Source organism: Diabrotica undecimpunctata, chromosome 1 (genome assembly GCF_040954645.1).
Source record: "Diabrotica undecimpunctata isolate CICGRU chromosome 1, icDiaUnde3, whole genome shotgun sequence".
In the NCBI taxonomy this organism is placed as follows: Eukaryota; Metazoa; Arthropoda; class Insecta; order Coleoptera; family Chrysomelidae; genus Diabrotica; species Diabrotica undecimpunctata.
The window spans coordinates 113,392,256-113,411,463 of record NC_092803.1 but is presented as its reverse complement, the minus strand read 5'-3'; the positions used below and the strand labels follow the sequence as shown (position 1 = coordinate 113,411,463).

At 32.6% G+C, this 19,208-nt stretch overlaps 1 protein-coding gene across 4 annotated transcripts in view; it reads right to left on the bottom strand.

Moving 5' to 3' along the window:
* Positions 1-5,809: 5,809 nt before the first annotated feature.
* Positions 5,810-19,208, bottom strand: part of LOC140452725 (LIM domain-binding protein 2-like) — a 230,145-nt gene continuing 216,746 nt past the window's right edge. For all 4 annotated transcript variants that reach the window (XM_072547058.1, XM_072547049.1, XM_072547057.1 and 1 more), the window contains exon 9: positions 5,810-17,176. In XM_072547058.1, coding sequence (XP_072403159.1) covers positions 16,901-17,176 — 276 coding nt within the window. In that variant the 3' untranslated portion in view covers positions 5,810-16,900. The remainder of the gene's footprint in view (positions 17,177-19,208) is intronic.

Sequence of the window (19,208 nt, the reverse complement as noted above, 5' to 3'; positions counted from 1 at the left end):
TCCTACTGGATATAAGGTATCAATCTCTGTGGAAGGTCTGAATAGAATGTCGACAGTGTGTTGGTCACAATTAGTGTAAGCGATCTCTCATATTCATGATCTGAAACTACCAGATCACACATTTTAGCAACCAGGCCCTATAGACATGCTCATAGGTGTTGAATTGGTTCTTCGTTTAATAAATTCTGGTAAAATTCTGGGCGAACTAAATCACCCTGTGGCCTTAGAAAACCATTTTTGATTATGTTCTATAAGGATGAGTCTCTACGGCTAGTAGAGATACTTCTATGGATATCTTTCGATACTTCTATGGATACAAATATATATATTTTCGACAAAAGTTTTGGGAAGTCGAAAACATATCTAAAACCGGTAGTTTTGTTCCGAAACGATCAAGTTCGTGAAGGATATCTCTTTGTTCCGCCACGACCCAGCTCGTAAAGGATATTTCTAAGTCGGTAATATTCAACCTATCTAAACACGTTAATTTTGTTCCGTCACGATCCAGCTCGTGAAGAATATTTCTAAGTCGGTAATTTTCAACATGTCTAAGTATGTCTTTTGCCCATGCAGATTTTCTGTTATTCTATCGTTTCGAAAACCCAACCTTTTTATTTATTTATCTTTTTATTTTCGATACTTATTCTCGTGCATATTTTGTGTGCTAAAGAATCATTTCAGAAAAATCCCGAATCTCTGAAGAGATATGTTGAATTAATGGAGGATTTTATTAGATACTTCACAACATATTACACCGGTTCCTGAATCCGATTAAATCGCCATTTCTTATTACTCTTTTCATTACGCAGTTAAAAAAATTATTTAATTTCTTGTAATTCGCACTAGCTTCGACGCGTCTATATGATGTTCTTCAGAACGAAGAATCTTTTCCACGTACCGTTACTTACGACACTTCTTCGTTTTATTTCGCTTAAAAACTATGATAGTTAGCCAGTTCGGCAAAATCACGCTTCCCTACTGCCTTACAAGTTCTAACGCGACATCTTATTAGGAACGGTCCTGGCAACGGTTTGTTAGCAAGTGATTCTATTTTATCTACTCGTTCTCTGCAGTAAGCGGCCATTCAGCTTTTGAAACTCGATAGTTTTCTGCTAGGCAAATACGGCAGCAAACATCCCCGTTTAGTTCAAAGCTTTGACTCAGATATTTTGGCATGTTTTTTGTTTGACAAAGAGGAACCTTCCATTGTTATGGTGCTAGACCTAAAATGGGATCCTACGACTGACGTCTTTTCTTATTCGTCTCGTCCCTTTGGCACACCTTGAACAAAACGGACTATTCGTTCAGAAATCAGTCATATTTTTTTCTAGCATCTTGGTTTTATATTCTCATGTCCTTTGCATGGTTCGACAAGAATGGAGCTCTTGGCAGCCGTATTGCTGGCTGATCTAGTCACTTTCAGCAATTGCGCTCACTCGAGCTAATTTTTCTACCCATAAATTGCCAATCGTATTAAGACACAATCAAGAACTGATACTCCACTCTTCTCGGCATCATGTACCTTCTAATCAAAACCCTCTACGATTGTGCTAGTCGTGTTTTATTTAACACCAGAAGAGTAGCTACAATTTTCACCAAACTGGCATTTTCCTACAGTGGAGCTCGTCGAATTACATTTATTACTCATTACACCCCGGCTGTCGTCGAAGACTTTCTTCTGAAATGCGACGCCGCGCTGTTCTTCTTATTTTTCACACTCCACGAAATTCTTAGGAGAATGGGCCAACGGTAGTCTCTTTGACACAGTCTCCCTAGTGAGTAGGCCGAAAACTTGACTGACATTATTGTACAGTGTTGTAAATTTGAGCACAGTTTCATCCAATAATTTCCGGTGGTTAAAATATGCCCACGGCTTATTTGTCAATCAATAGTTTTATTCTTACTTCGTTATTTATTTTCTATCTATCTTATATCTATCTTTTCATGTCCATCTTTACACTAATACTTTCAGCTGTTCATATCATAAATACATTCGTTTTTGGGGGGGGGGGGGGGGGTGGGTGGAATATTTGGGAAAGTATTTAGTATTTACTTAAATATTTTGTTTTTAATATTCTTTCTCTTATTTAATATTCATTTTTAACATATGATCTGATTTAATTATGTTTTAACTATTTTAAATCCACCTGCATATATGAAAGTTTTTTCATTTTAAAAGAAACTTACGAAATAGTAACACCTTTCACTCATCTTATTAATTTTATCAACTGGAGTATTTCCAGAACTACTAAAATTCTCAAAAGTACTACCAATCTACAAAAAAGGTGATTCCTCAAAAACTGACAATTACAGACCCATAAGCATTGTTTCTACTCAACAATTTTGAGCTTGAATACGGCAATCGCATAGCAATTTCTCTTTGCGCCTTATCGAAGGCTTTTGATTGCGTTTCACACGACATTTTGCTCCACAAAATAAATTACTATGGAATCAGAGGTATCCCTCTTAAGCTTATAACTTCTTATCTATGTGGCAGACACCAGGCGGTAGTGTCTAAAGGTGATCTCTCCGATTTTCTATTCGTAAAACATGGAGTCCCACAAGGTTCGGTCTTAGGACCTCTTTTGTTTATTATTTATGTCAACGATTTGCCTAAATTCATATCTGCGTACAAAACCATACAATTCGCAGATGATACGACATACGTTATATCAGGAAAAAATAATGATGATTTAAAAATGTCTCATGAGGAGGTTTCTACTAAATCTAGCTTATGGTTTGCTGCAAACAAACTAAAACTTATGGTCGGCTCACATCTCACAACTTAACAGCTATCAAGTTTATTATTTGTTATTCGCCAACTAGCAAGGGTTGTCAACTTTGAAACATTAAAAGTGACATATTTTTTTTTTATTTCACTCTCACCTAAACTATGGTGTAATTATATACACTGCCGACCTTCCTTAATCAAATTCAAAATTATGCCGCACCTACTCTGTTGATATTTCAAGTTCTAACTGACATTCACAGAAAACGTGGCCATTTAATAAAGCAGTCTGATGTCCATGTTCACAATACGCGAAACTGTCACTACCTACGAACAAATTGCCGTAGCAGTGGCGCACCCAGGGGGGGTTTTGGGGGTTAAATCCCCCCCCAGGGCCCTATTCCGACACTGCTACTCACACATTTTAAGGACTCAAAATGGAGGTAACATCAAAATTTCGGTGACCAACCAAACCCCCCCCCCCAGAGGCAAATTCTAGGTGCGTAAGAAAAAAATTGTCTTAATTATAACTATTAAAATATTTTACCAAAAAGTATTAAACAACTAAGTGGTAATAGTTTCGATAAAGTTATAAAAAAAAATTCTAAAACAATGTTTTTACTGCTCAGAAGAATATATGACTCATTGCAGAATATCCAATGAACTGCTTACCGTAACTTTGCCATAAATGTTTTTCTGTTTAATATGTCGTGTTCGTGTTTGTATATATTTAAGTTACGTTTTATATTCCTTTTTTAATACTATGTATTTTTTTAACTTGCTACAAACAATATTTGTATCTGTTATAATAGAGTTAAATACTCTACTCTACGCAATACAAAAGTCAAGCCCATTTCTTCAAAGTACCCGAGATCCCTGAAACACACGCTCGGAAACGGGGCCAGACCACGCTTGAACGAAAATCTCACAGTACGGGTTTTACCCCTATACATACAGCCACAGCCAGTACCAAACTCGAAGACAAGATGATCACATGTACCATCTAGTGCCGAACCTTTGATAATAAGCTGGTTTTCATCTTTCTTTCATACACCCTACTCAAAGCGTAAGTGCTTTTCTTTGTACAAGATAACATTTTTAACCTACGCCAGATACTTTCTTTTATTTACTGGTATACCTTTGTATTTTTAATCAATTGCTAATTTTATTTACAATGACATTACATTTTTTCGTTATTTTAAATTAAATATTAAACCAGCGACCTCAATACGTTTTACATAAACACATACGAACAAGATTAATTTTGCTGAGAATGTCAATTTTGGTATCCCAAAAAGATTCAAAAAAGATTGCTACTCCCACCCTTGGGTCCTCCCCTAAAACCCACCCTCGTAGGAGGGGAAAAGGGAAAACATCGATTTATCAATATCTTTACGCCGTAGAAAAAAAATTGTATCAAACAAGAAATTTAGCTGAAATAATTTTGAACAAAAATGATGATTAGCACTGTTAGTATAGAATTGACCGTTCTCTCAGAAACAACATTTACAGCTACTGCGATTTTAAATGTCAGTTACGCGCGCGAATTTTTTTTTTTTTTTTTTTTTTTTTTTTTTTTTTTTTTTCTTTTTTTTTTTTTTCTTTTCTTTTTCGTAAAATTTGTATCAACTCGACGGATTAAAATTCAATATCTTTTAATCAGAGTGTCCTATCGGCAAAAATTAAAATGGGCTTTAAAGGTGGGTGAAGAGTGCAGCTTTTTTATAAAATCATTGAACGGTCGCTGCAGAATTTCCATTGTTAGAGCCTAATCTTCAAAATCTATAACATGACATTTCGATTTTGAGTTTGGGCAACAAATATGAAGCATTTGAATTATGCATTTTATTATTATAAAAATGCTGAATTTAAACTTTTACATTACAAACGATCTCAAGTCACGAGAAATGCTTTTTCAGAGATGGCATTAGGTGGAATTTGTAGCCGACGTTGTGTTGTTTTGAAACACGCGTTTGTGCAATCGAAAAGGAGTTTTAATCGGTTTAGATCGTTTGTAATGTGAAAGTTTAAATTCAGCGTTTTCTAGGCACATTTCAAATGCCTCATATTTTTTGCCGAAACTCAAAATCGAATCGAATTTCACGCTATAAGTTTTAAAAATTAGGCTCTAGTAATGGAAATTCGCTAGTGACCGGTCAACGGAAGTGATAAATTTCATTAATCTCACGAGAATCGTAGAAATTGGGAAAAATCGTGCAACGGTTATTTACTTAACAACTTTATAAAGCTTACTTCATTTGCGACAAAATGCAAAAATAACGAAAGCTATACTGTTCACCTTTAAGACGCATTTCGATGTTTGTTGATAGGACACTCCGATCAAAAGAATTTTTACCGTTGAGTTGATAAAAATTTTATTTAAAAAAATGATTTCGCGCGTGCCTGACATTCAAAATCTCCAGTCGCTACAAGCGTTGTGTCTAATAGAACGGTTCATTTTACAGAAAGGGCTAATAAACATTTTTGTTCAAAATTATCTCAGCTACATTTCTTGTTTGTCTAATATTTTTTTTCTACGGCCTACAGATTCTTGGTAAATCGATGTTTCCCGTTCCTCCCACCCTCCTAGGAAGGTGGCTTTTGGGGAGAAGCTCGGGGGTAGGAGTGTAAAATTTTGCATCTTTTTGAGGTCCCAAAATTGACATTTTCAGCAAAATTCAGCTTATTCATATGATTTTTAGAGGTCAGTGGCATTTTCGTCTCTGACGACTGCAGTAACGGTGTATATCTGCCAACTGAAACTACACACTCGAGCGAAAAAGTAGTAGGAATTGCTATTCTGTAATATTCTTGATTGTCTAACAAAGTAAAAAACAAAAAAAACTCGAAAAAAAATTTGCAATATTTTTATCTGCGAGGGTATAATCGGTATGAAATCTTTTTTTTTTTTGCTATTATTGCATTGATATAATATAAATAAAATTTTCTGGTCATTAAACGATACATATGTTCTCGCAATATTAGGTAGTTCTCGCAATATTACTATTTTTATTATTATTAGCTAAATTATTAAGGATTAAAATTAATAAAAGGTTAAATGTAACGAATAAATATCAGAGATAAATATAAAATATTATATTACATATATACCAATCAATTATCTAATAGTCTCAATGCTTGAAGTAAATTCGATGAACAAAAAGACAACAAAATTTTTCACCATATTAATTTAATAATTAATTTCTAATCTTACACAATATACCTGGACAATTTTCTGTGTGTAAATGTGTTTAAGAACACAAACAACATACAGTGTGATGTTTTAAACTACTGTACAAATGAGCTGCCATTCAAAAACCTTTTTCACATTCACTCTGTAGAGGTACATATGGTGGTGGTTTCAAATGAAACCATTTTTTTTAAATTGCACTGTTTCGGGTGCAAATAGAGGTAGTCTGGGCAAACCCTAGAGAAATTCAGGTATCAAATATGTAAGACAATTTTTTTTAATTATTGAAAGTAAAATATATAATTAAGATTTTTTTTTTAAGAATTAATACTTATTAAACTAATAATAATACAGCTCTTACATGTTTTTTTATAATATGCTGTAGCTTTGAGAGCTATTTCTACGATGTGACTTCATAAAAATATATTACTCCACAACTGTATAATTTCTTATCTTTTTGAGTGATGATTATCCAGCCACTGTATGATTTGTATATTATATATTTCTCCTTACTGATAATTCTGAAAGAATTTTCTTTATTTGTTCTATTAGGATATCACCTTTCCATGTCACAGTACAATAGTTCAATTACATAATTCTGTCTAATCCAAGTTTTTGTCGAGGGTAATGACATGTTTATCTTGGTAACTCCCTGCTAACTGGTTTTCTTATTATGGAATTATTTGAAGAGTTGCTTTGCACAAGTTATATTTTATTTAAGTTTAATCTTTTTAATGCTGCTATAAATCTGTTTATCAATATTGATGTCAATCCGCATGCCTCGATTTTGCACTACTTCTAGCAGATAGCAATTTTTTAGGTCAGTAATAAAGGTGGTTTTGTTTTACAGTATTTCGGGAACCGCTCAGTGTAAATCCTACAGTGCTTATTTTCTTGTCAGGAATGTTACACCTTTCTGTTTTTCCAAAATGTTTCCTTCCATAATCATGTTGATTTAAACATTCTCTGGTTTTATTCTAAAGATGTTCTATTTTACAGGTTGCCTGAATATTAGTATATTTTTCTGACATAAGAATATCGGTTGTAGAGAATTCGTCTATATTAAAATTCGATAATTTTCAGGGTTACACTACTCATTCCCGTCTTATACTATATTTTTGGCCAGTTAACAAGAGTGTTATGTACGTGTTACATACGTAACATGATAGGCCTTAATTGCTGTTTGGTAAATTCTTCTCCTTTTTCGTGTACAAAATACTTTAAGGTTAAGTTATTACCTCATTACTGTCGTCTTTTACTGTGTTTTTTTGGTCAGCTAATTTTGAATTCATTCTCGATGTTCTCTCCACAGGTTTTTGGTTACCCACTTTTAGCTTCGATGAGATTGATTCTATAAATGTAACTGTATATGTTAATTTTTCATGATATACTCATATCGTCTTACTTCATAGCGATTATGAATATCTTTAGTTATATTTTCATATTTTGCACATAAAGATACCGATGCCCAATTAAAGACAGGATTCTGATTAATCTCCCATCCTCTATTCAGTGTCTAGCTCTAATATTTGTATTTTCTCGTTTAGTATCAGTCAACAGTGAAATCGATCTCCCTACTTGAAACGGGCTGCTCTTCCTCTAGTCTGTAATTGCATTAAATTTTTTGGTATTGACGTTTGTGATTCAGCCTCCTCCTCCTCAATCTTTTCTCCTTCGTAAGGATGTAGTGGCGTCATGTAATTTGTTTGACTATTTCTGTCCAATTGTTTTGCTTCGGAGAATGAGTAACCAGTCATCTCCTTTATTCGGTCCGACCATCATACTGGAGATCTTCCTCTGGATCTTTTACCCGCTACGTTACCTTCAACTATCATTCGCTCCATGCCTTGCCTTCTCTTCTTCTAGTTATATGTCCAAAATATCTCAGTATTTTTTGGTTTATAGTTGTGATGAGTCTAGTTTTTATGTTAAATTCTGCTCGAATTGAGTAATTTGTGCGATGTGCGGTCCATGGTATGCGCAACATTCTAAGGTAGACCCACATTTCAAATGCTATTATACGCATTGAATCGGCTTTTTTTATTGTCCAAGTTTCTGAAGCATAGGTGGCGATAGGAAATATCCATGTTCGAACAAGGCGTAATTTTGTGTTTTTGTGATGTCAGTGTTCTTCCAAATATTTTGTGAGTTTGGCTGTTGCCGATCTGGCCATTGTGATGTGTCGACGGATCTCGTCTTCGCATCCTCCACTGTTAGTAATAACGGTGCCTAAGTAATTGAATTGCCTGACCACTTCGTAACCTGCCATGATTCTTATCTCTGCCTGGTTGTTTCTGATTCTATCGATGATCATCATATTCCGTACTCACCGTGCCCAGCCTATTCATAATTTGTTCCAGTTCTTCTGGTAACGACGCCAATATAACAGTGTCATCAGCACAATGTGATTCAGCACTTCAAATTTATTTACCTTTTTAAAGATAGGAATGCCTGTGCTGGTATATCAATCATTACACTTTACAAATATATTTTGGATTTTAAAAATATTAAATTAATTATCTAATATAACAAAATTGAAAAAAAAATTGTCTTACATAATTGACACAAAACTTCCAAGTGCGATATATCTCAAATAGGCTCGCCTTGACTATTGACCCCTGTTTGTAATGTCAACCCTAAAACCTTATGTCTATATGGTCCATTTTTAGCATTGTCAGCACAACCAAGTTTCGGTTAATAAGTATATCTTCACTCTCAGCACACTGTCCCTTATTTTACTTTATCTCACTCCTAAAAATCTTCGTCTTGCACTTCTTTTAATTCTCTCGTAGAAAAAATTAAATTAATAAAAAAAAAACAAACAAGTAAACGTCACTGGCTATCTGTTTTGACTACAAGAAATGTAGGAAATTTGTAAAGTTCCATTTGGAGTATAACACAATCTATCGGTTTGGAATGTACAATGCATCAAAATGTTTTGTTGATTATGCTGAAGTTTATTTTCTAAGCGTAGGGAAAGGCATATGGAGATTTTAAATTTGGCCAATCACGCTTCCCTAACGGTTTAACTTACCGCGAATGATCCGATTTTATGAACGTACGAAGGTCTTTGTCTTCTGATTTTATATTTATTCACGAAATAAGTTGGTAAAAATGGATAAAAGCATTATAGAAAAGTAAATAGTATCATCAGTTAGAAAACTGTAATCATTATTAACAGAACGTTGTTAGTCCAAATAAATCAATTAAAAGAAGACACTCATGGTGATCATCAAAATCAATGTCCGGACTACTTTGCTCTTCGTGGTCTGTATATCCGGCTTTAAGTTACTTTTTTCTCGCTTGCTGTTACTCTCTCTCTCTCTTCTGAATAGACACATATAAGCATAAAAGTTCAAATCGAGATTCGGTCAATTTTTATGTTAGTGAGAAGTCGTTTTTTCCTTTCCATAAGTTACAATTCGTTTAAAGATAGTTTTTATAATGACTTTACAAATTTGTTTGTCAATAATTACGTCTATCCGTCTATGCTTTGACGGTTCACCATTTATTGCAGATATTTTGCAATTATGCATGCAATTTTTTAGGTTAGTCACCTATTGATTCTAATTGAGATCTTTCATTTAATATATTTTGAGTTACGACTTGTTAAGTATAGTGTGATTTTGTTATTAACGCAGACTAACTATAATTTCATACCAAATTATAGACTTTCTGTTAATTTAATTTTTGTTTTGATGGACAATGCGATGGAAATTTGCAATCATTATTACCAATTAATCGTACTGTTATTTTAATTATTAGTGTGTACAGCCAGGTATGGATGTTTCTGACACTTCTAAAGACATAATTACTTTCAGATGTGTATTTCACAAACATTTAGCAAATAGTAAGTCATTTGATCAAACTGAAGTAGTTAAAAGCACTAATACCAGAGTGGTAGAATTCTAGTTATTGCTTTATAAACAAAAGTAATAAAAAATATTACAGGTCGACACAGTATGGGGTATAAAAATAAGGGGAAAAGAAACGAATTTTTTTCTAGTCTAATTTTACGAAGTTATCAAGATTAGAATAGAAAGGCTGTGAAATAATGAAGTTTATAGATAATGTCTAGTAGAATTGTAAGAAAGTTGGTATTTAAGTGAAGTAGCTGCTTAATTAGTTAACTGTCATTAAAAGTTGCATATTTAGATTAAAAATGCTGGCAAGAGCAACAAATATTGCGTAGATATTGCAGGTAAGGTGTATAAAATGAATCATTTTCAGGATCTCTCAGAACAACTTAATTTTGTTCAAAACATGGCAGCGCTGCTGCCCGCACTAGAGTATAGTTTGCCAACGAGTTTTTGCATTACAAGTTTAGCGTCCTAGAAACTCAAAATGTCAAGAAAATTATACATTGGGTTTTACTACTTTACCATCAGAGATCATAGAGTTTACCTTTTACTTCAAGAATATTGGAAAACGGAAAAAGTCAATGGGCCTGCAATAAAATATACTAAACACTAATAGAGCAAACCCTCAATTACCTATGCAGTGACGATGTGGTGAACTAAGACAATTCAAACAACTGCAAAAGCCAAACTCAGCAAGGCGCAGAGACTTGAGTGTATGGGGATAACTGGTGCCATATGTAATACTCCAACAGCAGCTATGGAGGGTCTACTAGGCCTGCCTCCTTGATAATACAAGAAAACGCAAGATTGGGAGCCTACAGAATAAAATAATCACTGAAACTTCGCAATGAAGGGACAGGGCATATGAGTATCACAACGAATGTGACGAACGACATCTTTATTGCGGAACCGGATCGAATGACAAAAAGATACAATTTTAATTAATTGTCTATTCCAGATATACAATTTTAATTATCCAGATCTGGTATATAAACGGATCCAAGACTAGAAGAGGATGTGTAGGCAGGAATATACTCCAAAAATCCTAGAAATAGCGAAAGCTTTGGCTTAGACAGGAACTACACAGTTTTTCAAGTGGAGATTTGTTTGATACTGCAATGTGCAAAGGGAAATAATGAGAGAGCACCTGAAAAAGAGCAGATCCATATATTGTGTGAGAGTCAAGCGGTACCGAAGGCACTGGCGTATCAGGAAGTATATTTGAGGCTGGTGTGGTACTTCATCAGAGAACTGAATGAACTTGGAGACCGGAGCAAGGTTGAGCTTGTCTGGGTATCAATGCATCAGGACCTTAATTGCAGACTCTTCGATCAAGAACTAGAAACTGTAAAACATGTATTATGCGATTGCGAGGAGCTGGACCGCAAAAGACAAAAACTATATGGGCAATCAAGAGGAGACCTTGGTATATTTAGGACACACCAAGCAAAAAGAACTGTACAAACTTCTACAGGGTAGAAAAATTCTAAACTGGGTGTAGGAAACAACAGACAAAAAACACAATAAGCTTCAGTGATTACAAAATCTTTTTGGATCAGACGGGCCCAGGAAGAAAAAAAAAACACTAATAAAGTATGGCCCTGAAGCTAGTTTCTTGTGGCATCTGAATGTTTTTTGGGAACAATTTTGTGAAAATCAAAAAGTCAAAATGTATTTTCGCCTGAAATTATGGTTTATTCCCATTAAAGATAATAAAGGACATAAAAATGCCTCAAGACAATAGGTTTAAAATCATACTACTGTAGAATATTGCAGATAAGCTGTATGACTGCACCGTTCTATGATCAGAAATAAATCAGTTTTACACCAAACGAAAAGAACACATGAAAGATTAAAGGATAGAATAAAAGTAATATGTTATTGGTTTTGATACTATTCCTAAATCATGGTAACAACTAACCAATTGTAGAGAGCATAATTCACCTTAGCAGACTATAATTGAATGTTTCTATAGATACAATTTACAATGCTACATTTCTGCTGCAATATTGATTCTGGTTTAACGGACCCAAAATGTTATAATGGAAAACTTTAAACACATTCTGCATATACTCATGTCACATAATTTTCAAAATAGTAATATTTTATGGTAAAAATGATTGCAAAACGTCACGGGGACTATCAACAACTATTTTGGAGTAATAAAAATTCAAATAAAATTATTGATTTAGTCAAGAAATAAACTCAATTAGGCTACTTAAAAAATAATTTTTATAAATTTTTCAATTCTCTAAGCCATAAGTAGTTTGCAAATAATTTTAACTTTAAATTCTCTAGATTTCTTGTAGCGTTGGTTTTATACTTCAAGTATTTTCTCTCTAATTTACAAATGTTCGTCAAAACCAGGTTTTTTTATACATCCATATTTAATGATTCAATTTAAAAGCTATGTACATATAAAATCTATAAAAATTGTAAAATACATTTATTGTTTAAAAAATCAACTTGAAACTTCACAATGTACCCCTTTGTTTAAAATCTACGCAACGCATAGGCGGATATAGGGAGATTTAAGATAGTTTGTAAAAGGTTACAAAAATATACATCATTGAAATGCAATAAATCGAAGAAAAAAAAATGTTATCGATATTTCTAAATAAACGAATAATTTTATTTCGCTGTGAAGTAAACAATTAAAGTGTAAATCAAAAGAGTGTTTTATAGCTGCGACTTTTAAATCTTTTTTCACCTATAATCCACTATAAAACCCTTTGTTATCTTGTGGCATTAATCGGCACGTGGCTACACCCTTGATGGCCAGCATTGATGAGGGATCATAGTAGATTATGGGTATAAAAAAATTCAAGGTTAAAAGCATAAAAACATTATATCTTTATTTGTACCATATCCCAGATGTTCTTTCATTTGTGATCCATGACTTTGTTTAAGAGTCGACAATATACTCGAACCAGTAAATATACAGTCAGTCATTTCTTGATCATTGTTTTCATATATATATATATATATATATATATATATATATATATATATAGAAAAAAAAAACAGCAGGTATTGGCCAAAGAGTTTGCTGTAACAACGTAATGATTAAACTTTCAAAAACTCCTTTTTATTTTAACACTTAAATGAATAAATAAAGCAGAAAATGACTAATTGGATAGTACCTGTCAAAAAAGAAGTATACTTCAGTAATTTTGATACTTCAACCGTTATTAATAAAATGACAAAGGGTAAACTATTTAACAATCGGTTATATATGCCGTAAGTTTAAACGACTATTGTACAAAAAATATTGAGCTTTAAAGCACATATATTGGAGAATGAATTTTTTTAGTAAAATTGATGTTAAATTTATCATATTCAAGTTTTATATTTATCATATAACTGAAGTTCATATCAACAAATACTAAAGTAATGACCACACCTGCTAGCACAAATAACCATATCTACAACGCAGGAAGTCCTGAATGTACATGCGCAGCTGATCAAGCTGAAAATCTATATACATACTTGACAATTTGCTTTAAAGAAGACTGTGTCATTTTGACTTTATAAAATGATGATATAATCTGCAAATATTGTACCATATACCAGTTTTCGTAACCTTATACAACTTTCCTATAATTTCCTTACCGTTTCAGTAAGTGTCCCTATCTACGTCCGTGAAATAATTAAAATTTTATGATAAAAATATTAGAAAATATTCTTATAATACAACAGATTGTAAGTTAAAAAAAGACGAAAAATTTTTCTAAGTGTTTACATTTGGAAACTGTATTTCCAAATCAACATTACTTGTATTTATACAAGTAAGAGTTATAGTGTTTTTAACTATGTATGGATATACTACTAAATTTTTATTAAAAATCATTATTTATAAAAGAGGAAATAATAGAAAGAAAATAAGTTTGGAAACGTTGCAATTTATTGGAAATATTTGTCATATATCGAACATTGTTTTCAAAATAAAGCAGTATATCCACAGAGCCAGAATACATTAAAATTTATAACATAAATTCATAAGATGATCTATTTGCGTTTCTAATAAATATATTTCTGATATTCTCAAGTTAGGTCTGAACAAACCAAGGTAATGAAAAGTAATAAAAAATTTCAATAGATCTTGGGTTTGTCGGTCTGTATAAATAAAAATTTAATTATTGCTTAAACGTTTCGGCTATTTGCCATTTTCAAATAAGCACTTTCTTTCACAACTCTTTCATTTGTTATTTCCTGACCGTGAATTGTTAAATTGAAACTTTTTTAATTCCTGGGTTTGTCGGCCTGTTATAAATAAAACACTTAATTATGGCTTAAACGTGTTGGCTATTTGCCATTTTCAAATGAGCACTTTAATTATATAAATATTACATAACACACAATTATATTTTATGTCTGCACTTTTTGATAGGTTCCCTGATATCAGTCTTATTATTGATAGATTTTGATCTTTTTTATGTGAATCATCTCCAATATGCATCTTGTTGTAGTTTTGTTCTTTTTCCAAAATCGGTACATTTTCAAAATCAAAAGAATGGCTATTTTCTAGAGAATGCTTAGCTAAGGCTGTAGTGTTTAATTTGCTGGTTTGTATACTACATTTATGGGCAACAACCCTTCTATGTAGATATTGGTATAACTGATATCAACGATCCTTTTAATATGTATCAAATTTAATAAATCGATTTGTTTTTATAATGTACCATTAGCAGATATTTACAATATGACCCTGAACTATCTAATAAAAGATATGAATAATATGATATGAATGATATCAAAATAGCCCTGGGGAAAGCGGCATTGTGGCAGAGAACTTAAAATATGAATGAGAGACTTAAAATTGTGGGATGCCGAAGAAATGCCCCAAGAATAGAACAAGTCCATTATAATTACTATACACAAAATGGGAGATAGAACTGAATGCGCAAACTATAGAGGAATATCCTTGTTAGAGGTAATATACAAAGTGCTAGCCATACTAATTAAAAAGCGATTAGAAATATATGTGGAGAAGAGTCTTCTAGAAGAATACCAGGGAGGATTTCGCAAGGGAAGATCAACAACCGATCAAATGTTTATGCTAAAACAAATCCTGATCAATTTCTATGAATACACCATTTCAGCACAAGTACTCTTCATTGATTACAAAGCTGCCTCGATACAATAGACAGAAACAAATTAATAGAAACGATAAAAGAATTCCAAGTGCCAGAAAAAATATTCAGATTGGTGCTCTTTTATATATGGTGTTTTCTGCTATTTAACGGTTACTTCTGATATTACATGTTTCTTATGTTATTTTTCTCATGCTTCATCCATTGCATTACGTCTGACTTTTACTTTGGGATATCTAGTCCATCATATTGCGTTTTTGTGTTTTCTTTTTTACTCAGACGTATGTATGTATTTTATTTTTAATAAGTTTTAGTCATACGAACAACAATTCTAGCAATGATGTTTCCATATTTATAAGTTCTGAGCTTCCTCTAACGACAGTAGAAGTTCATGTTTTGATAGTGTTGTAGATGGCTAAGTTCTTATATTTCTTTCATTTGTTCCTTCTCTATTATTTCCTTTACTTAATAGTTTTGGATAATGTGAGGCAAAAGGTTTCACTTGTGCTTGAAAAGTGAACAATTGTAAGACTGACCATGAGATAACAACTTTCAATGAATGAAGGTAATTTCTTTAAATTTGTTCATTGGTAATTAAAATAAAAATTTAAAGAGTTTCCGAGACAACTATTTTCTAGAATCGTTTATGGATTTTTTTAGCGTGTAATATAAGATTGAATGGAGGAAATAATTCCAGCAGTACCTCCACTTCTATTCACTGGATCATACAAATTGAAACATACTAAACATTTTACATATGTAATGAATGTGAATCTTTTAGATAATGGATTAAGTCCGTAATAAAAAAAAAACCGACAGAACACAAATGTGAGTCAAAACTAATTTGAGAATCTGTCGAAATTTGTTATTAATTAGAGCAAATAGACCTTTTTATGTAGATACAAGATCATTCAGAGGAGTGACATTAAATAATTTAATTTTAGGGGTAAGGTGATCAAATTTAAAAAGTTTAGGTAAGTACAGTAACAAAAAAAACAAAATAAAATATTTACTTCGCTTTTGTTCTCAAATGCATTTTTTATTTAATGTATGCTTTAGTTTAGTCCAGAGAAACACTTTTAGTACCATTATTTTCAGTATGATAAATGCTGCTGACCAAGATGTGTTGTTTAATTTAATTTTTAACAACATTTAACGTCTAAAATCAATAACCGACAATATATGCCGATCTTTTTATAGTTTATATAACTTTTTAATCAAAAAGAATTAAATAATAGTTTAAGAAACACGCTCTGGTGCTCTGGAAATTCTGTAGCGTGGGAGACAATCTACCAAGTCAATTAAGATTATATATTAAACAGATATTACTACGATGTAGATGTAATTATATAAGAATATTAATTCCAATTGTTTGACTTTTATTGAAGTATTTTGTCTTTAAGAAGCAGACACACTTTATGTGTTAATTTAAATATCAAAATAAGTTCATGCTTTGAATTCTTTTATCCATAATTTATATTAAAACGCGATCAAGAAAATTACCAAAGGGGAATGTAAAAATCGTTTATCATTTTACTATAATTCTAATCTCTTCATTTTTGATTTTTATGTATTAAAACAACATTTAACATAACTCCTCTAAATGGTTTTCAGTTGACATTATCGGAATTCTGAATGGAACATAATTAATCCCCTAGTGTAGTCATCAGAAAAAAGACGAGCAACGAACAATCCATTTAAATAAAACATTGATTAAAAAATTTCATTAAAACATCAGTTTAAAAATCATGTAGAACTTACAGATTAAAATAAATTACCTATGTTATACATTTCTTTTTATCGATGATTATTCCGTTCAGAATATCGAATGTAAAAACATTTAAAAAGTATAAAATTTTAATTATTTAGATGATCAATTTTGCTATTTTCTCAATCAATAAAAACATGATCGTTTCTTGTCTTCTTTCCAAAAATGTATTTTCTCAAAACCAACCACTCAAATACTTGAAGTACAATAAAAATACTGACTCGGAGATTCTACAGTTTTTTTAATAAAGAACAACTATTATCACTGGCTCACTGCCGGGGATTTTTTATCAGAGTCCTGGTTGGAGGGGGTATTCCCCTGAGGTGGGCCGACGCCCCCCGGCCCGCCCCTATCGCCCACTCCCGCTCCCCACGAATTCGATCCTGGCATCGGTGAGTCAGCATGAAAACCATGGTTATCATGGTCTAAGGAATTTGCGGCGTCATACTGGGTGTTTTCTAGCCTTGTTATTAGTCGCTCGTCTTCGTCTCCGAATTCTCCACCCATCAATGAAGGTTCACCCACAACCATCACATCCTGGAAATAACCAAACATCAATCATTTATATATGAATATACGCACTATTGCTACATAGGTAGCAGTAGTAGTATGTAAGTTATCTAAAGTTTTATTAAAGTATTACAGAAGTTACAAAATTATGTGTAGATTGTAAGCTTTAATACCAGCCTTTAATATAAAAAATAATATGGAACTGCCGTATGTAAATGTCTGTATAAGTTTTATCATGAACGACACTTTGTTTATCGTCTTAGTAATTAACTTTCAAATAATATCCACTATACCTCAAAGAATCATTGGTTTGCGAACTATCATAATGCATCATAATTAAAATAACCTTTTCTATGCCCAGTTAATACCCCAATATAAAACTTCTTCTTGTTTTTTATCCATTTTTATACCAAAATTATATAACTGTTCAATTAACAGTTTAGGGGTATGTCAAAATATCTTATATCATCCATTTTTAATACCATGTATATATATATATATATATATATATATATATATATATATACCCTATATATTTCTTATGTATATTAATTTTTAACAATTTTTAGCAAAATGTTAAATATTTATCAGGGATTCAAAAATATAAACAGAGATTGCACAGAATGGGAAGAGACAGAGAACTTTTGACCACCATTAAAAGGATAAAGACAACACACAGAAAAAGAGAAACAGCGAGAAAGGTTCGTTTTTGTCTTAAACCAGCAACTCTTTATGCTCGCCTAAGTATCTTTCCTCGCCAAATACAGGAATATGTTAACAAACTGTCAAATTAATAAGCCTTCATGATGGACATTGGATTCACCCTTGCGATGATTGAGTATTTCAGTTACTGCGCATGAATATCCTTGTTTGATATATTTACTTCAATTTTGTTTGATATTCAAAAATCTGTAGTAAAATATGTTTGATGTATGACTGATTGCATAGTGTATGCTCATTGTTTATGTGGGTTCAACGAACCACTCCGTTATAATGATTTAAAAAATATGAGTATTGATGATAACCATAGATTTCAGACTGAGTTTATTGAACATATCAGCCTGATGGTTAATCTTACTTCAGAACTAAGGTTTTTTTTTATTTTAGGCTTAACAAACTCTAGTAACAAGATGAATGAGCCCTTGTCCATTCTGAGTTCTAAAATCATTTGATTTCCAGACACACATTCTCTCAGTTTATCCGGCGAGTGAATATAGATTTCTGTAAAAATGAATTTTTGCACCATTTTCGTTTTTTCCTTACTTTTTCTTAATTAACTTCATCGTCGAGTAGTACGATTACTAATGATGCTAATTATTTTTGACGATGCTATGTCCTACATTGACTGATGTTCAGGTTGTGATAGTTTGAAGGCGAAATACTTCTTTCAGTGCCCTCTCCGATTATCGAACGTTGGCGAGACCTGTAATAGCCACTAAAAATGCTGTTCCTGTGCTATTCAAGGGCCCTATCATCTTTAGAAGCGCTTGCCTTATTAGGATGGTGAGGAAAGTCCCACAATATTGCAAAGCTGTCTTTTTCCACCAAAGTGCTGAACCATAATGTAATTGTCGGTCGTATCACTGATCACCAACAGATTACCTTTGGTTTTAGCGCCCTTTTAGGGTTACCCCTAGATATTTTACCTCATTGGTTGTTTCTAGTCCCTCCCCAAATAATTTCAGGTCGATCAGTCCACCAAGGTTTCTCTTATCAGTGTACGCTAATAGTTTAGTTTTAGAAGGGTTCACAGAAAGGTTGTCTTTCAGATACCAATTCTCTATGTAATGAAGGGTATATCGCATCTGATCCGCCACAATACTGGAAAATTTTTCCGTAGTCACTATTACACTATCGTCTGCGAAACTCTGTACCCAGATTCCTTGGCTTCCAAGCTCATAAATCAGGTTATCAATGACTATATTCTATAATGTTGGTGACAATACACCCCCTTGAGTGCACACCTTATTAGCCCTCAGGTTTATAGCACCTTCATACGTATCTTTAAATATTATTCTGCTCTGAAGCATATGAACAATCCATTTGTATGTTGTTTTGT